At 35.6% G+C, this 17,020-nt stretch overlaps 2 protein-coding genes and 1 pseudogene across 2 annotated transcripts; 2 read left to right on the plus strand and 1 right to left on the minus strand.

The window, feature by feature from the left end:
- Positions 1 to 982: 982 nt before the first annotated feature.
- LOC123905246 lies at positions 983 to 1,537 on the minus strand. The gene is made up of 2 exons (XM_045954867.1): positions 1,347 to 1,537; positions 983 to 1,265 (listed from the first exon to the last, which is right to left on the minus strand). The coding sequence occupies exons 1-2, from the start codon at positions 1,535 to 1,537 to the stop codon at positions 983 to 985; spliced, it is 474 nt and encodes a 157-aa protein (XP_045810823.1).
- A 3,129-nt stretch (positions 1,538 to 4,666) lies between these two features.
- LOC123905247 lies at positions 4,667 to 7,150 on the plus strand (annotated as a pseudogene).
- Positions 7,151 to 11,004: 3,854 nt separating this feature from the next.
- LOC123906326 (calcium-transporting ATPase 2, plasma membrane-type-like) lies at positions 11,005 to 17,020 on the plus strand. Its single transcript, XM_045956228.1, has 8 exons — positions 11,005 to 11,274; positions 11,624 to 11,904; positions 13,142 to 13,196; positions 13,272 to 15,214; positions 15,341 to 15,499; positions 15,623 to 15,794; positions 15,912 to 16,210; positions 16,361 to 17,020. Exons 2-8 carry the CDS (start codon positions 11,728 to 11,730, stop codon positions 16,598 to 16,600), a joined length of 3,045 nt encoding a protein of 1,014 aa, XP_045812184.1. The 5' UTR covers positions 11,005 to 11,274; positions 11,624 to 11,727; the 3' UTR covers positions 16,601 to 17,020.

Genomic DNA, 17,020 nt, shown 5'->3' on the forward strand with positions numbered 1-17,020 from the left:
GGGTCACAGACTCGTTGATTGGTATATGCAGATACTGCCAATAAATAAGCAGAATTAACAGTAAAGCCTTCCATACCATTCCCTAGCCACAACCACTTATCATGTTGTTCAGTTGGCACAAATGGAGCAATTAACTCCATAAATCAGTGTACTGCTCTTCTTCCCACACAAACAAATTCCTGCCCCACTGTAGCTCCCACCGCCACTGACCTGCTGCTACACTTCCTAAGTTCTGAATTACTTCATTCTGCTGAATAGAGATACCAAACAGTATGGGAAATCTCTGTCGAAGCGTTTGATTACCTACCCACACATCATTCCAAAAATTCGTCGAATCACCCTTCCCCACCCTTTTCTCCACCGATGGGATAAACCAATTAGAATCACTATCTAGCAGTCAAAGATCTTTCCACCAAATTGACCCCATCTTTTTTACGTCACTAACACCCAGATTCTTCTTTCCAACAACATCACTACCGTACCTGGATATCACAATCCCTTTCCATAATTCACAATCGTGTGACAGCAATTTCCATCTCCATTTCGCCAAGAGGCTAACATTGACAAACCGGAAGTCTTGGATGCCCAAACCTCCTTCCTTCTTAGGCTTACAAATATCCTCCCACTTTACCCAACATGTTTTATTTACTTTTGAAAGTCCACTCCAAAGGAAGACTCGTTGGATTTTCACCAATTCCCGCCACACTTTCACCGGCATGAAAGGTAAAAAAATAGGGATAACACTTGGAACTGAATTGATCAACACTATTCGACCACCCAAACTAACATATTTATTTCCCCACGAGTCAATCATTCTCCTTATCACATTCAACATAGGTTCCCACGTGGACAACTTACGAGGGTTGGTACCCACCGGAAGACCTAAGTACTTAATAAGAGTCTTTCCTATCCTACAGTTTAGAAAGTCAGACACCACCCCCAGAAATTCCTCAGAGACATTTACACCCATGAAGCAACTTTTCTAAAAATTCACCTTCAATCCGGAAGCAATCTCAAAACCCCTAAGCACCGCCTTCAAAGCCCATAAATTATCCATCGTTGCCTCCCCGATACACAAAGTATCATCCGCATATTGTAGAATTGACATCGGTCTTACCTCCCCTACCATGAACGGCCTAAAGCGATTAATTTCCACCGCCTTTCTCATTAACCCACCTAGACCCTCGGCCACGAGCAAAAAGAGAAGTGGAGCAAGAGGGTCACCTTGTTTAAGACACCTCTTTATTTGAATTTCTTCGGTAGGGCTGCCATTAACCAAAATGGAGATATTACCCACACAAACACATGCTTTCATCCAATTTCACCACTTATCACTAAAGCCAAACCTCCCAAACATGTAGTCTAAGAACCCCCAATCAACCGAGTCGTAAACTTTCTCAAAGTTCACTTTTAAGATCAAACATTCATTACCGGATTTGTTCGCGAAATCAATTACCTCGTTAACAACCACCACCCCTTCCACCAACTGTCTCCCTTTCAAAAACACGGATTGAGTATTTGGAATAAGGGCGTTCATCACTCTTCCAAGCCTATTAGCCAACACCTTTGATAAAAGCTTATACCAACAACCAATTAAAGAAATTGGACGAAAATCACCCAAGCGGGACTTAACCTTTGGAATGAGTGTAAAATTAAATATTATTATAGTTAAACGTATCTTTTTTATGTCATTCTATGTTGTAAAATGGTTTACTGACTTTATAAAAACAGAAAACGAATTTTTCAAAATTGGCAACGAAACAAAATTATTGGCTGAGTCGCGTACTAGGTCGCTTTCTTTAAGACGTTTCGCGGAACTACTCGAAGAAGTGCACTGTAGTATATCAACCGCGAAGTCCCCAGGATAAAACAACCGTTTTCAATAAATACCGATAAACTACTGCACTGTAGTATCGGCCAGAATAACACCAAGTATGGTCGAAATTTCGAACCACTCTAATTGATATACGAATATCAATTCTACGGCAACAATCGTTCAATAATAGAAACAACAAAAAATAATTTTCGAAGAAAAAATAGAGAGTAAGAAAGAAGCAGTTTTCTCAGAATGCAGAGAAAAGGAAGTGAGAAAAAACTGAAGAAATGAATTGGTATTTATAGGCAAGTAGGGAGCTGGAATCAGAGAGTTTTCAGGAGCTGAAGGTGCTCAGACAAAGGAAAAAACGTGGCAAAAAATCAGGGATTTTAAGGGACACGTATTTTTGACCGTTTAACAGATAAAAATCTGTTCAGGCTTGGTCTAAGCACATTTAACATATGCGCGAATTTAGGGACACACAAAAGAAATTTGAATTCAAAAAATTTCTTTTTCTTAGTATTAAAAATTAATATATCACCCAAGCCCAAGCCCGGCCCGTCCCGAACCGAACCGAGCTAGTGGTATATAAACACTACCAAGTAGTGTGATTTTTCCAATGTGGGACTCAAAGAGTCTTTTTTCAATTCACACTACACATGGTTCTTGAACTTGTGTTTATTTCAATACCAAGTTCCCTCCAAATTCTTCATCATGTTCCAACATTCTATACATAAAAGGTAGTTCAACCATACTGATTTTACCAAATACTACGAATTCAATTAAGTAGCTTATTTACTATAAGCTATAAGTTCATCCGCAATAAGCTATCTTATCAGCTATCCGTTATTTTCTACCGAATAGATCCTAAAAATACATTTTAAAAACTCAATGCAGAAAATTTATCTTAAAGATTTGTATTTAACTTCTTAAAAGTTAAGTTTTTATTGTTTTTAATACAAAGTTTTTACTTTTGAATTCCTTAAAAAGGCATGCAAGACCTTTTCCTTTTTTTTTTTAAAATCATTGTTGCTGAAATATCAAGACTTTTTATAATTTTTTAATGCATTTATTATTTTTTTAAAATCACCATTGCCAAAAATCCCCGTTAATATTGTCAAAGGCTTTTTTGAAGACCAAGTTTGAAAGCTATATAGTGTATGTTTGGTTTCAATTCTGGAGCAGCCAGAATTGATTCTGGACATGTAGAATGAATTCTAACTTGTTTGGTTCCTCAAAACTAGAATTGATTCTGCCTCCAGAATGGATTCTACTTGAAGCTAGAAATTGTAGCTTCTCATTCTAGAATTGATTTTTACACTCAAATTATTTGTTCAACTCACTTTTGTATGAATATATCCAAACATAAATCAATTCTATCAAACTCAATTCTATCAAAATCAATTCTGTCAAACTCAATTCTATCAAAATCAATTTTGTCCACCGCAGAACCAAACACATACATAGCCTTTCTTTTTCTTTGATTTTCTCATAAAGTTATGATTTTTTGCAAAACAGTCGCATTGTCAAAATTGCCTTTACCTGGCATAAAACTACTTTGGTAGGATCCAATAATAGAATTAGGAATCGTCCTAATGTGGAGAACCAAAACTTTTGTGATATATAAGTTTAAATTACTCAATTTTAAATGTTTTAGATATAGTTTTATTATGTGGAGCAATTGATCAAAACTACACACTGGAAGGGGATTGGGGGTTATTATGGCGCATTGAAGCAGTCCCTAAAAGGCTAAAACTAAACATCTAATGTGGAGGGCATGCCGTGGTGTTTTACCGTCTCAAACTCATTTACGGGAGCATCATGTGATGTGCCTGAGCGAGTGTCTTTTATGTGATGGTAGGGAGGAGGATTATTGATATATTTTCTTTGGTTGTAGGGAGAGCAAAAGTGTGTGGATCGAAGTCGGATTGAGCAGTGTCATTGAACCGAGAACAGGGGCGGAGGAGCTTGTGGGCTGGACAGGGCCATGGTCCGCCCCAGTTTTTTTTTTTAGTGAGCAATTACAATTATACCCTTAGCTACTTTTTTGTTTTTCCTCCCACACATCAAACTCTAGCACACGTAAGAAACACAGAAAACAGAGTATGTATTGCGAACAAAACAACCCAACGGCAAACTACATCATCACGTCGACACACCACCTCCACCGCCCTGAGCACCACCGCACCACCACCACCATTGACCGCACCTCCACATCACGTCGATCACTCCACTGTACTTCTCAGATTAAGGTATGAATCTCAATTGCAAAACCCTTTTCCTCTCTCAAATTTTGGCTCCGTTAGATTGATATGAAATAATACTTGGATTGTTGTGTTTTAGTTTTTTCTTGAATGTTATTGCTCTTGCTCAATACTCTTCCAATACTTCCTTATTTTGTTGTTGTTTGTTTCAATTTTAGGGTTTTCATTGATTTTATTGTTTTTGTTAATGTCATGTTATTAAACTCTGTTTTGTGTTTGTTAGTTACAAGTAGTGATGGGTAAAAAAAACCATAAACCAAACTGAACTGGAGAACTAAACTGAACCAAACCAATTTTAAACTAAACTGGTAAACTGATAAACAACATAAACTGGTAAACTGAATTCGAATTTCAGTTAAGTTTATGATTGTACAGAAAACAATTTGGTTTGGTTTGAAGAACTGTGTTTCCAGTTCAGTTGGGTTCAGCTGTAGTTTCTCTCTTGAACTGAACCATGCCCACCCCTAGTTACAAGTTTGTCTATTGTTTCTGTTGTTTCTAAATTAGTTTGTTACTTTGTTTTTTATTGTTTATATTGTAGCACTTACTTGATTATTGTTTGTTGATTTGCAATAGAAAATTGAAGATGAAAGTTAGAAAAATTGACTCTTTTTTTAAGAGAAGAACTTGTGAAGATGAAAGAGAGGAAGAAATTAGAACTCGAACTCCTACAACTGAACCAGTTAATGATCCGAGAATTGAAATTGAAGAAATTATAACTATTGCATCTGAACCCGTTAATGTTCCAAGAACTGAAGAATTTACGGATATAGTTGATATGTTGCATTCTTTAGAACGCGATCCTGGAAAGCGTCCTCCAATTTGGCGATATCCACCAAATCAACAAGATGAAATAAGAAGAGCTTATCTAAATTGGGGTCCATATCAAATTCGTCTAGAAAACTATCCATTATCTGGTCAAGAGAGTCATCCAAGACGTTTTCAACACTCTTGGTTTAGTTTATTTCCCTCATGGCTAGAATATTCACCTTCAAAAGATGCTGCATATTGCTTGCCGTGTTATCTTTTTAACAAAGGATCGAGTGGACATCCATTATCAGATGTATTCGTTACCGATGGTTTTAATGCTTGGAAGAGAGTTAGAGAAGGAAAGCGTTGTTCCTTTCTTAAGCATATAGGAAAGGATCATTGCTCATCACACAACAATGCAATGAAAGCTTGTGAAGACTTGTTGAATCAAGAGGCACATATTAGGAATCTTATTGAAGAGCAAAACTCAGATGAAATTATCAAGAATCATTTACGTCTCAAGGCTTCAATTGACGCGGTTCGTTGGTTAACATTTCAAGCTTGTGCCTTTAGGGGTCATGATGAATCTAGTAAGTCAAGAAATCAAGGTAATTTTCTTGAGTTGTTAAAATTGTTGGCATCGTACAATGTTGAAGTTGCAAAAGTTATATTGAAAAATGCTCCAAAGCATGCCAAATACACTTCACCTCAAATTCAAAAGGAGCTCTTGAGTGTTCTTGCTAAAGGGGTAAGAAAACATATTCGTGAAAAAATTGGTGATGCCAAATTTTGTATCATTGTTGATGAAGCTCGCGATGAATAAAAAAAGGAACAAATGTCTCTTGTGTTAAGATTTGTTGATAGAGTCGGTTTAATACAAGAACGGTTTTTTGATGTTGCACATGTTAATGACACTGCATCTTTAACTCTTAAGGAAAAGATATGTGATATACTTTCTAGGCATAACCTTGATGTTTCTAACATTTGTGGTCAAGGGTATGATGGTGCTAGCAATATGAGAGGACAATGGAATGGTTTACAATCACTCTTTATGAAGGATTGTCCTTTCGCATACTATGTCCATTGTTTTGCCCATCGATTGCAGCTTGCCTTGGTTTCGGCATCAAGAGATCTCAAACCAATTCATAGATTCTTTGATAAGCTGACTATGATTATCAATGTTGTTACATCTTCTACTAAGCGCCATGATGAGTTACAAGCTGCCCAAGTAACAGAAAATCAATATATGGTGGATATTAAAGAGATTATGACTGGTAAAGGGGAAAATCAAATTGGAACTTTGAACCGGCCTGGAGATACTCGTTGGGGATCACATTTTAGGTCTATTTGTAGTGTGATAAATATGTATGAAGCAACTTGTCATGTTTTAAAAAAACTTCAAAAAGAGAGTAAAAGTTGGACAACATCTGGGGATGCTGATAGTTCTTACAATTACTTGAAAGAATTTGATTTTGTATTGATCTTATTCTTGATGAAAGCAATTATAGGGATAACTGATGTTCTTTGTCAAGCCTTACAAAAACAAGATCAAGATGTTGTTAATGCCATGGATTTGGTTCGTTCAACAAAGCTTGTTATTCAAGACTTAAGAGATGATGGGTGGGATGAGTTGCTTTCTACTGTGACTTCTTTTTGTCAAAGACATGAAATTGAGATCCCTGATCTCCATGATGTTCATTCAACAACAAGATTTGGTCGCTCTCGTCTTGAAGAAAATCAGGTGACAATTGAACATTATTTTAGAGTTGAAATATTTTTTACTACCATTGACAAACAATTGCAAGAGTTGAATAATAGATTTAGTGAGCAATCAATGGAATTATTAACTCTAAGTTGTGCTTTGACTCCTAAGAACAATTACAAAACTTTTAAGGTTGAAACTATTTGCACTTTAGTTGAAAAATATTATCCCATGGACTTCACTGAACAAGAACAGCTTCTTTTGCGCTATCAACTTCAACATTTTATTGTTGATGCTCGTCAATCTTCACATTTGAAGAACTTATCAACAATTCAAGAATTATGCTCACGTTTGGTTGAAACTGAAAAAGCGACTATTTACTTCTTGATTGATAGGCTACTACGTCTTATCTTGACTCTTCCGGTTTCTACAGCCACAACTGAAAGATCCTTTTCAGCAATGAAAATTATCAAGAATAAGTTGAGAAACAAGATGAACTCTGATTTTCTAGCAGATAGCATGTCGGTTTATATTGAAAGGGAAATTGCTGCAAGTATCGATTCAGAGACTATTATTGATGCTTTCAAGGCTATTGGAACGCGTAATGCATCGTTTTAAGGTATTTTAAATCATGTAGTTTAATTTTTTTGATGATGAACTTTGTCCTTATTACGACTTAATTTTTTGGTATATAATATAATATGCATTTTGGATTTACAATTTTTTTTTTGTTTTACGGCCCCCCCACTATTTTTGGCTAGCTCCGCCACTGACCGAGAACACAACCGAGAACACAACAAGCTAATAACGTGAAAATTGTATTTTTTGATATTTGCATAAATGAGAATTCTAAGGTTGTAGGAAATGTCACAACAATAGCTTGGTGCATTTGGAATAACCGTAACAGTTGGGTTTGGAATGATCTCAATGACACGACGAAGAGCATTACAATGAGAGTTGCACACATGATACAAGAATGGATGGCGGTGAACTCAATACAGCAGCAGACGCGCATACCAACTACCTTATAAACCATCCACTATTTTTACCAACTATAAGCTATAAATCATCGGTCATAAATTATAATTTATCAATTAGCTTATAAACCATCTGCCATTTTTACCAAACTGAACTTTAATTCTTTTGTTTGGAAACCAAACAAGCTAAAAGGTCAAGAGCTTAATTAGAAAGAAAAAAAAGACGAAAGAGAAAAAGAAGTTTCATTATAATTAGACCGTTTGACAGGGCAATCAAAAAAAATGAAATTAGTGTTTTGTTAGAAGGCTTTTTCCTAAAGTAGTAAAGTAAAGCTAACATGTGGAAGGAAGAAGACGTCTCCAAAAAGCAGCAGGTACGAAACATTGACGTCTGGTTCTTCTCTCCGCGTTTGGTTTTTTAATCATTGTTCGAACGTCCTTTACGCGTTTTGGGTGAATCATGAATTTTTTCGCAAGAGTTAACCAAACAATTATGACTGATCTGTGATAATTTCAATAATGGATCAATTAGTGTGACATAAATGGTAGATACTTGGGTCTCTTAATCATTTGGTTCTGAGTTCGATCTCCGGCCGGTACATATGGAGAAGCATTTGTTGGGAGAGGTTAACCCTTACATTAAATGGATCTCAATTATCTTAAGGAAATTAGTCTCTACAGTTACACGCAGATGATACATTTGGGTTAAAAACATAAACTTAATTTCAATAGAGGGTAATTATTTTAACTTTTTTAAATATATAGATGCTTTGACCATGTGATGAATAAAACAAGGGTCATGCTAATTAGTGCCTCCGGGGCACTAGTTAAGGATACAAAAAAAGCAATCTTTGCATTGGAAATGACAATTTTTATACTTTACAAACATTGACTACACAAGTTTCAATGTAATTTTACTATAATTAGTATCCTTAACTAATGCCCTGAGGGCACTAGTTAGCATTTTCCATAAAACAAATGACTGAACTTAAAATTATTAGCGAGCTGTTTTTAGGATACATTATTTAAGAAAATTTGAGCTTAATTTCTAGTAATTTTTTTCCGGACTTTACTTATTAGTTGAACTCTAAATTATCAAAGTCATTCAATGCTTTAAAGTTTAAACATGTAAAAGATTATCTTATTTTATTATTAATTTTGTCATTTGTTCTTTTTTTAATATGCTTAATTAATGTCCCGATGACAATATTTAGCATGACTTTTTTTTTTTATACGTGGTTTATTATGAATTAATATTTAAAATTTTAACAATAGTGAATGTCGTTTTTTAGTAGCATTAGACCATCTTCAATGGTAGTACCTATTAGGACTTATATAGTACTTATTAGGTACTACCATTGGAGCAAAACTCATTGAGTACCTAATAGGTACTGCTTCTCAAATATGTATCATCTCTCTCCTCATTATAATATATTTTTGTGGGACCTACTTATAAAGATGTAGTATTATTGATGAGATATAAAGTTATTAATGAGACCGATTTAGAACTTTTTTAGAGGTGCTGGGTTGGAGGGATTGAGTACTTATTAGGTACTATGATTAAAAAATAATAATTAAGTGATGTGTACACGTAAGACCTAGTTAAGTACTCAAATTTGGGGATCTCCATTGTGGATGCTCTTACAAAGTTAATGATATTTTCAACTTTACAATTAAAATAATAACTTAATTGATATTCATTTGATAAAACAATGGAAAAAATTAAGATGCAGCTTGTATTAAATTGTCGTCAGTCATGTTATATTTTGCTCATAAAGATAAGGAAAATATCAATCGTCAGTTGATTTAGTGGTGATTGACACTAAACTTGGCAGAGAGAACTGCAGTTCGATCCCCTGCAACTACATGGAAAATAATAGATTTTTACTTTAAAAAACATTGTCAACTATTGTTAGAATTTCTAATTATTTTAGCAATTTTCTAAAAATATTTCATATTCGATTATACATTATACATACTGTATATAATTTGTACAAGGAGAAAGACTTGCATAGACACAAACTCAAATCATATTTTATTTGGGCACACACACTAATCCAAAAATTTAAATAAAAAATAATATAATCAAATCAATCAACAATTATTTATTTCTTTTTCCTTTAATTTTTGTTTATTTGTGAGTGTGTGCCTAAGACCTCTTATTTGTATTTATGCTTACAAAAGAATTTTCCTTGTAGAAGACTCATAGGGTCTGTTTGGTAAAAATAAGCTATAAACTAGCTGATAGCTGATAAGCTAGCTGATAGCTGAAAAGCTAGCTTATAGCTGATAGCTGAAAAGCTAGCTTATTAAAATTAAAGTGTTTGGTAAAATTAGTTTTTAAAGTGGTTATTAAATATAAAATTACATAATTGATAGTGGGTAGTTTATTTTTTAGAGTGGGTAGTTATTAAATTAAAGGGTAAAAATGGAATAAAGTGTAAAAAGCTATAAGCTATAAGCTCAAATGCTACTTGAAATAGCATCTGAAAAAAAGCTATAGGCTCTGTTTGGTAACACAAATAAGCTAGCTTATAGCTTATTATATGAGCTTATAAGCTTGTTTCAAAAAATTAGAGGTGTTTGGTAACAAGCTTTTTGTACTAGCTTATAGCTTTTTTTCAGATGCTATTTCAAGTAGCATTTGAGCTTATAGCTTATAGCTTTTTACACTTTATTCCATTTTTACCCTTTAATTTAATAACTACCCACTCTAAAAAATAAACTACCCACTATCAATTATGTAATTTTATATTTAATAACCACTTTAAAAGCTAATTTTACCAAACACTTTAATTTCAATAAGCTAGCTTTTCAGCTATCAGCTATAAGCTAGCTTTTCAGCTATCAGCTAGCTTATCAGCTATCAGCTAGCTTATAGCTTATTTTTACCAAACAGACCCATAAGCTAGTACAAAAAGCTTGTTACCAAACACCTCTAATTTTTTGAAACAAGCTTATAAGCTCATATAATAAGCTATAAGCTAGCTTATTTGTGCTACCAAACAGATGGTATCAGAGCCTCTCCACGATCCGTTGGGCCACCTGTTATCAGGTTTCCGTTATCGGGTCACCTACCGTTTATATCCACGCACCAAGCCCAATAGTGCTGGGCGTGAGGGGGTGTGTTAAGAGTCCCACATCGGTTGAGAGATGGCCTGACTAAGTGTTTATATACTAGAGGCAATCCTCACCTTACAAGCCGGTTTTGTAAGGATGAGTTAGGCCCAATACTCATTTCTAAGATGATATCAGAGCCTGTCCACGATTCGTTGGGCCACTTCGTCGGGCCGCCTGCAATCAGGTTTTTTATCGGCCCCTGCACCATTCATATCCGCGCCTCAAGCCCATAGCGCTTGGCGCGAGCGGGGGTGTTAAGAAGTCTCACATCGGTTGCGATATGGCCTGACTAAGTGCTTATAAACTAGAGGCAATCCTCACTTTACAAGCCGGTTTTGTAAGGTTGAGTTAGACCCAATACTCATTTCTAAGATGAGTAATAAGTTGTAAAAGAAAATGGCGCGACATTCTTTTCTCTTTTGATAATGGCGCGACATTCTTTAACAACAAAAGAGAAAAGAAAGAAAATGGCGCTACATTTGTTTAATCATTTTGGGAATTAAAGGAGAAAAAGTAGTAGAATAGCGCGTGGTTCACAGAAAAACAAATACTCCGTACGAATCACGCGTTCCCTTTGTTGCAAAAAAGAAAAACTGGTTCTACAAAATAGTCCCCACCCCTCAAGAAAAACCAGAGAAACCCCAAGTAAGTTCCCCTAATTGTCTGTAATTTTTATTTTTCATTTTTTAAAATATAATAATTAGAGTATTCGAAGTTCAAATATATAATTTTTGATTATAAAATGTGATGTCCGATAGAATAAAATTTATTACAACTTGTATTTCTATTTTGAAGAGGCAGTACTCCTAGGGGCTAGGGTAGTACCACCAACCGAAACATCTCTCTCTCTTTCCTTTCCACGAAAGGTCATCCAATCAATTTCCAAACTGCTCCTTCTTAGAAAGCTGCTTGTTTTCATTACTCGGTCACACACTTCTTACAAATACAAATCTCACACCTTCCAACTTCATTTCATTTTATTTTATAATAACAGGTTAGGTAAAGTTACACATATATATTCATTCAAAAGCTATCATCACTGTTCATTCATTCATACTACATAGCAACAACCAAATTTCTTGAGGAAGAAAAAGTGTGATGGAGAATTATTTACATGAGGATTTTAGAGGAGTAAAGTCCAAAAACTCTTCTGATGAAGCTCTTCGAAGATGGAGAGATGTATGTGGTTTCGTCAAGAATCCCAAAAGACGCTTTCGTTTCACTGCAAATCTTGACAAGAGAGGTGAAGCTGCTGCTATGCGTCGTACCAATCAGGTTTCTATTTTTTTTTTTTTTTTTTTGGTAATTTATTTTTTATTAGTAGTCATCCACATGTTGTTTGGATAGCTTCAATTATATTTTAGATAAATTATTAATTTCTTGTTGTTACTAATTGTATTATTATATTTTGAAAGATACTTTCTCATTGGTTGTTCTTTACCCAATTTGCATTGGTTGCTTGCACAATCAATTATTTATTTATTTATTTATTACACTGGTCTGGTCAACATGTGTTAAAATAATATGCATGTATTTGTGTGCGTATTATTTGTCCTGTCAGTTAAATTTTGAAAACATTTCTTGGACTATTAGCCTGTATTTGAATCTACAAATTATTCAAAATTATTTGAATTTTCTAAAGACGATAGTCTCGTCTTTAGGAGTTCAAGTTCCTCCTTGTTCTCACGATTGAGACTGTGACTTAATCGGTTTGATAAAAATAAGGATTAGGTCATTGTCTCAGTAGTAAGAACACGGAGGGAAAAACTTCTACTTCCGTTGAGCGTCATTGAACATCATTACAGTTTTGACTAATTTTTGTGGCTTCTAAATTAGTTTTAAAAAAAATTCAAAGTATAGCCAACATACCACCGATACATGCTATCGACTCATTCAATTTCACAATTGTAAAGTTCAAGACTGCTGTTATATCTTATTCTTACCAAGTCTGAGGACGAGTATGTACACGACTATTAAGAATTTGTATATTCCAGATCTTGAGCTTATCTAGTTGATACATGATAGTTTAGCAATTAAAATGTTGCTACATTCCATAAGTAAAAACACATAATGAACATAAATCCATAAATTAGCTAATATGGAGTTTTCAATTTGATATTGTTGATGGGGCATTAATTGAATTTAAACATTAAATGCATTTTAACAGCATACAAGTTATAAAACTCAACCTTTTCAAAACAATTATGGAAGCATCAGAAGCTAGCTGACCAACATTTTGATTACATGCCATTCGCTGCTTCTCTATCTATATCAGTTTTAGAAAACCAAATTGTTCTTATTTTCCTTGTGTACATGCATCCGCTTATCCTGTATCGCCCACACTAATGTGCTCATAAGCTCATTTACTGTATGAAAACTATTTTCTTTAATAAAGGATTTGAGAATACTTATAAAGTTGCTATAAACATCGATTCCTTGGTTTTCTCTTCAACACAGAATGTGACATTTTCATGTTTTATTTCTCAAAAGACTTATTCTCTACTTACTGCAGGAGAAACTGAGGGTGGCAGTTTTGGTTTCCAAAGCAGCATTTCAATTTATCCAAGGTAAGTATCTTCAGTATTATTCTCATAGCTTATAAATATTAGAGCCATTATATTTACTTTTGATAATTTTCACAGGCGTGAAACCTAGTGATTACAAAGTGCCGGAGGAAGTTAAAGATGCAGGATTTGAAATCTGTGGTGACGAGTTGGGGTCTATTGTTGAAGGTCATGATGTAAAGAAGTTGAAGTATCATGGTAGGGTTAATGGCATTGCTGAAAAGCTTTCTACATCAACCACCGAGGGGATTAGCAATGATACTGATTTACTGAATAAGAGACAACAGATATATGGAATCAATAAGTTCATCGAAAGTCAAGCTAAAAGCTTCTGGGTTTTTGTTTGGGAAGCCCTTCAAGACATGACTCTCATGATACTTGGAGTTTGTGCTCTTGTGTCTTTGATAGTTGGCATTGCAACAGAAGGATGGCCTAAGGGGGCTCATGATGGTCTTGGAATTGTTGCAAGTATCTTATTGGTTGTCTTTGTGACAGCAACGAGTGATTATCGCCAATCGTTACAGTTCAAGGATTTGGACAAGGAGAAGAAGAAAATTTCCATTCAGGTCACAAGAAATGGATATAGGCAGAAAATGTCTATATATGAGTTACTTCCTGGTGATATCGTGCATCTTGCCATTGGTGACCAAGTTCCTGCTGATGGACTATTTCTTTCGGGATTTTCTCTGTTGATTGACGAGTCAAGTTTAACAGGAGAGAGTGAGCCTGTGGTGGTGAACACTGAAAATCCATTTCTTCTTTCCGGAACCAAGGTCCAAGATGGATCATGCAAGATGTTGATTACCACAGTTGGAATGAGGACTCAATGGGGTAAGTTGATGGCTACTCTCAGCGAAGGTGGTGATGATGAAACCCCGTTACAGGTGAAACTTAATGGAGTGGCAACTATTATTGGGAAGATAGGCCTGTTCTTCGCCGTTATTACTTTTGCAGTTCTGATGAATGGACTTGTGAGCCATAAACTCCAACAAGAAAGCTTCTGGAGCTGGAACGGCGATGATGCTTTGGAGATGTTGGAGTACTTTGCGATCGCAGTTACCATCGTTGTTGTTGCTGTTCCAGAAGGGCTTCCGTTAGCTGTGACATTGAGCCTTGCATTCGCTATGAAAAAAATGATGAACGACAAAGCCCTTGTCCGAAATTTGGCAGCTTGTGAGACCATGGGATCAGCCACAACTATATGTAGTGATAAAACCGGGACCTTAACAACCAATCACATGACTGTTGTGAAAACTTGCATTTGTATGAAAAGCAAAGAAGTGAGCAACGAGACTTCTAGTTTGTGCTCTGAACTCCCAGAATCTGCTGTGAAACTGCTGTTACAGTCAATATTTAACAACACAGGAGGAGAGGTTGTGGTTAACAAACAAGGGAAACACGAGATTTTAGGAACTCCAACTGAGACTGCGATATTGGAATTTGGCTTGTCATTAGGTGGTGATTTTCAAGGAGAGAGACAAGCATGCAAGCTTGTTAAAGTTGAGCCATTCAACTCTACTAAGAAAAGAATGGGTGTAGTGGTGGAGCTCCCCAGTGGAGGTTTAAGAGCGCACTGCAAAGGTGCTTCTGAAATAGTTCTTGCTGCTTGCGACAAAGTTCTCAATTCAAATGGCGAGGTTGTCCCACTTGATGAAGAATCAACTAACCATCTTAAGACTACAATAAACCAGTTTGCTAATGAGGCACTTAGAACTTTATGCCTTGCCTATATGGAATTGGAAAATGGTTTCTCTGCTGAAGACACCATTCCTGTCACTGGATTCACTTGTATTGGAGTTGTTGGCATCAAAGATCCTGTTCGTCCTGGTGTTAAGGAGTCTGTAGCACTATGTCGTTCAGCTGGAATAACAGTAAGAATGGTTACTGGTGACAATATTAACACTGCAAAAGCTATAGCCAGGGAATGTGGGATTTTAACAGATGATGGCATAGCCATTGAAGGTCCAGAATTTAGAGAGAAGAGTTTGGAAGAGTTGCTTGTGCTGATTCCCAAAATTCAGGTACTTCTTACCTTATTATATGCACTACACATCTTGATTGCTTAATTACAAATATATCTCACAGTCACAGTTACAGATGATTCATGGTTGATCCTTTAAGTAACATAAATGTTTAATTCCTTCTAGGTTATGGCTCGATCCTCGCCTTTAGACAAGCATACATTGGTGAAACACCTGCGTACGACGTTTGGGGAAGTTGTAGCTGTAACTGGGGATGGAACAAATGATGCACCAGCCCTTCATGAAGCAGATATTGGACTTGCCATGGGCATTGCTGGAACTGAGGTGAGTGTCAAATATATGAAACCAAAATAAAAGAAAAGGGGTTGTGTTACATATTAGCCATTAATTATTTTTTTATTGCAATGGGAATACCAGAATCCGGCTAATTACATAATATGTGTGCAGGTTGCAAAAGAAAGTGCAGATGTCATAATTCTGGATGATAACTTCTCCACAATAGTAACAGTGGCCAAATGGGGACGTTCCGTTTACATAAATATTCAGAAATTCGTACAGTTTCAGCTTACAGTTAATGTGGTTGCTTTAATAGTGAACTTCACATCAGCCTGCTTGACAGGTTAGAATGTTATATTAATTTGTCTTGTTTGATTATATACTTCATATCTGCTTGCATGACATGATAGGATATAAATTTAAAAACCTTTTAATATTTCTGCTTGCATTTTTTCTTCAGGAACTGCTCCCCTCACTGCTGTTCAACTTCTTTGGGTGAACATGATAATGGACACATTGGGAGCACTTGCGCTCGCAACTGAACCTCCAAATGATGATTTAATGAAGCGTTCGCCTGTTGGAAGAAAAGGGAATTTCATCAGTAATGTCATGTGGAGGAATATCTTGGGACAATCACTGTATCAGTTTACGGTGATATGGCTTCTTCAGTCAAAAGGAAAATCCATCTTTTCGCTTGATGGCCCGAATTCGGATCTAGTCTTAAACACACTTATCTTCAACACATTTGTATTCTGTCAGGTACCTTTTTTGTAAATTCTGAACTAGTACTTGTTTAGGAATAATAATTATGACTACACGGAAAATTAGGAAAGATCAAGTTAAAAACATGTGATATTTATTTTCTGTATGAATGTGGCTTACCAGTTTTGGGTTGGTCTTGTTTTGCAGGTTTTCAACGAGATAAACTCACGTGAGATGGAGAAAATTAATGTTTTTAAAGGCATATTGGATAATTATGTTTTTGTGGGTGTCATCAGTGCTACAATTTTCTTTCAAATCATAATAGTCGAGTACTTGGGAACCTTCGCAAACACAACACCTCTCACTTTGGTACAGTGGTTCTTTTGCTTATTCGTTGGATTTCTAGGCATGCCTATTGCTGCTCAATTAAAGAAGATCCCCGTCTGAAGAAAGCGAACGAACAACTCTTCATCAAAAGGCAGTGGAGATTTGTTATTGCTAGTTGTTATTGGTTACAGTTAGATTTTAGATCCCCCTCATTCTTGTAAATTCACTAATTCATCTGGCATTGTTCGAGGCTGTCTTGGGTGTGAAATCAGAAATGGAGCAGCATAGTAGAACTCTAGAGCCTCGCCACAGTTATCCTTAGGCGACTCGCGAATCACCCTTTAACCATTTCATTTAGTACATTGTTTTATTTTCAAGGCAAGCACAATTATTGATGAAAACCTGAACTTGTTGCTGTAGATATTGATGATTCTTGTTGTGTGGAATCAACTCGAGTACAAATAACTATTCTTCTTCAATTTATGGCAATTTAAATGGACAAATTCTGTGTTTATATTATGTATAAATGATTCTGAACCA

The sequence above is a fragment of the Trifolium pratense genome, linkage group LG2 (genome assembly GCF_020283565.1).
Source record: "Trifolium pratense cultivar HEN17-A07 linkage group LG2, ARS_RC_1.1, whole genome shotgun sequence".
NCBI classification, from domain to species: domain Eukaryota; kingdom Viridiplantae; phylum Streptophyta; class Magnoliopsida; order Fabales; family Fabaceae; genus Trifolium; species Trifolium pratense.

Coding starts and splice junctions, on each gene's coding strand:
- LOC123906326 (XM_045956228.1), top strand. CDS start 11,728: ATGGAGAATTATTTACATGAGGATTTTAGAGGAGTAAAGTCCAAAAAC. Junction 11,905..13,141: donor CTATGCGTCGTACCAATCAG/GTTTCTATTTTT, acceptor TACTTACTGCAG/GAGAAACTGAGGGTGGCAGT. Junction 15,795..15,911: donor CACATCAGCCTGCTTGACAG/GTTAGAATGTTA, acceptor TTTTTTCTTCAG/GAACTGCTCCCCTCACTGCT.
- LOC123905246 (XM_045954867.1), bottom strand. CDS start 1,537: ATGAACGCCCTTATTCCAAATACTCAATCCGTGTTTTTGAAAGGGAGA. Junction 1,266..1,346: donor TTAGACTACATGTTTGGGAG/GTTTGGCTTTAG, acceptor GGTTAATGGCAG/CCCTACCGAAGAAATTCAAA.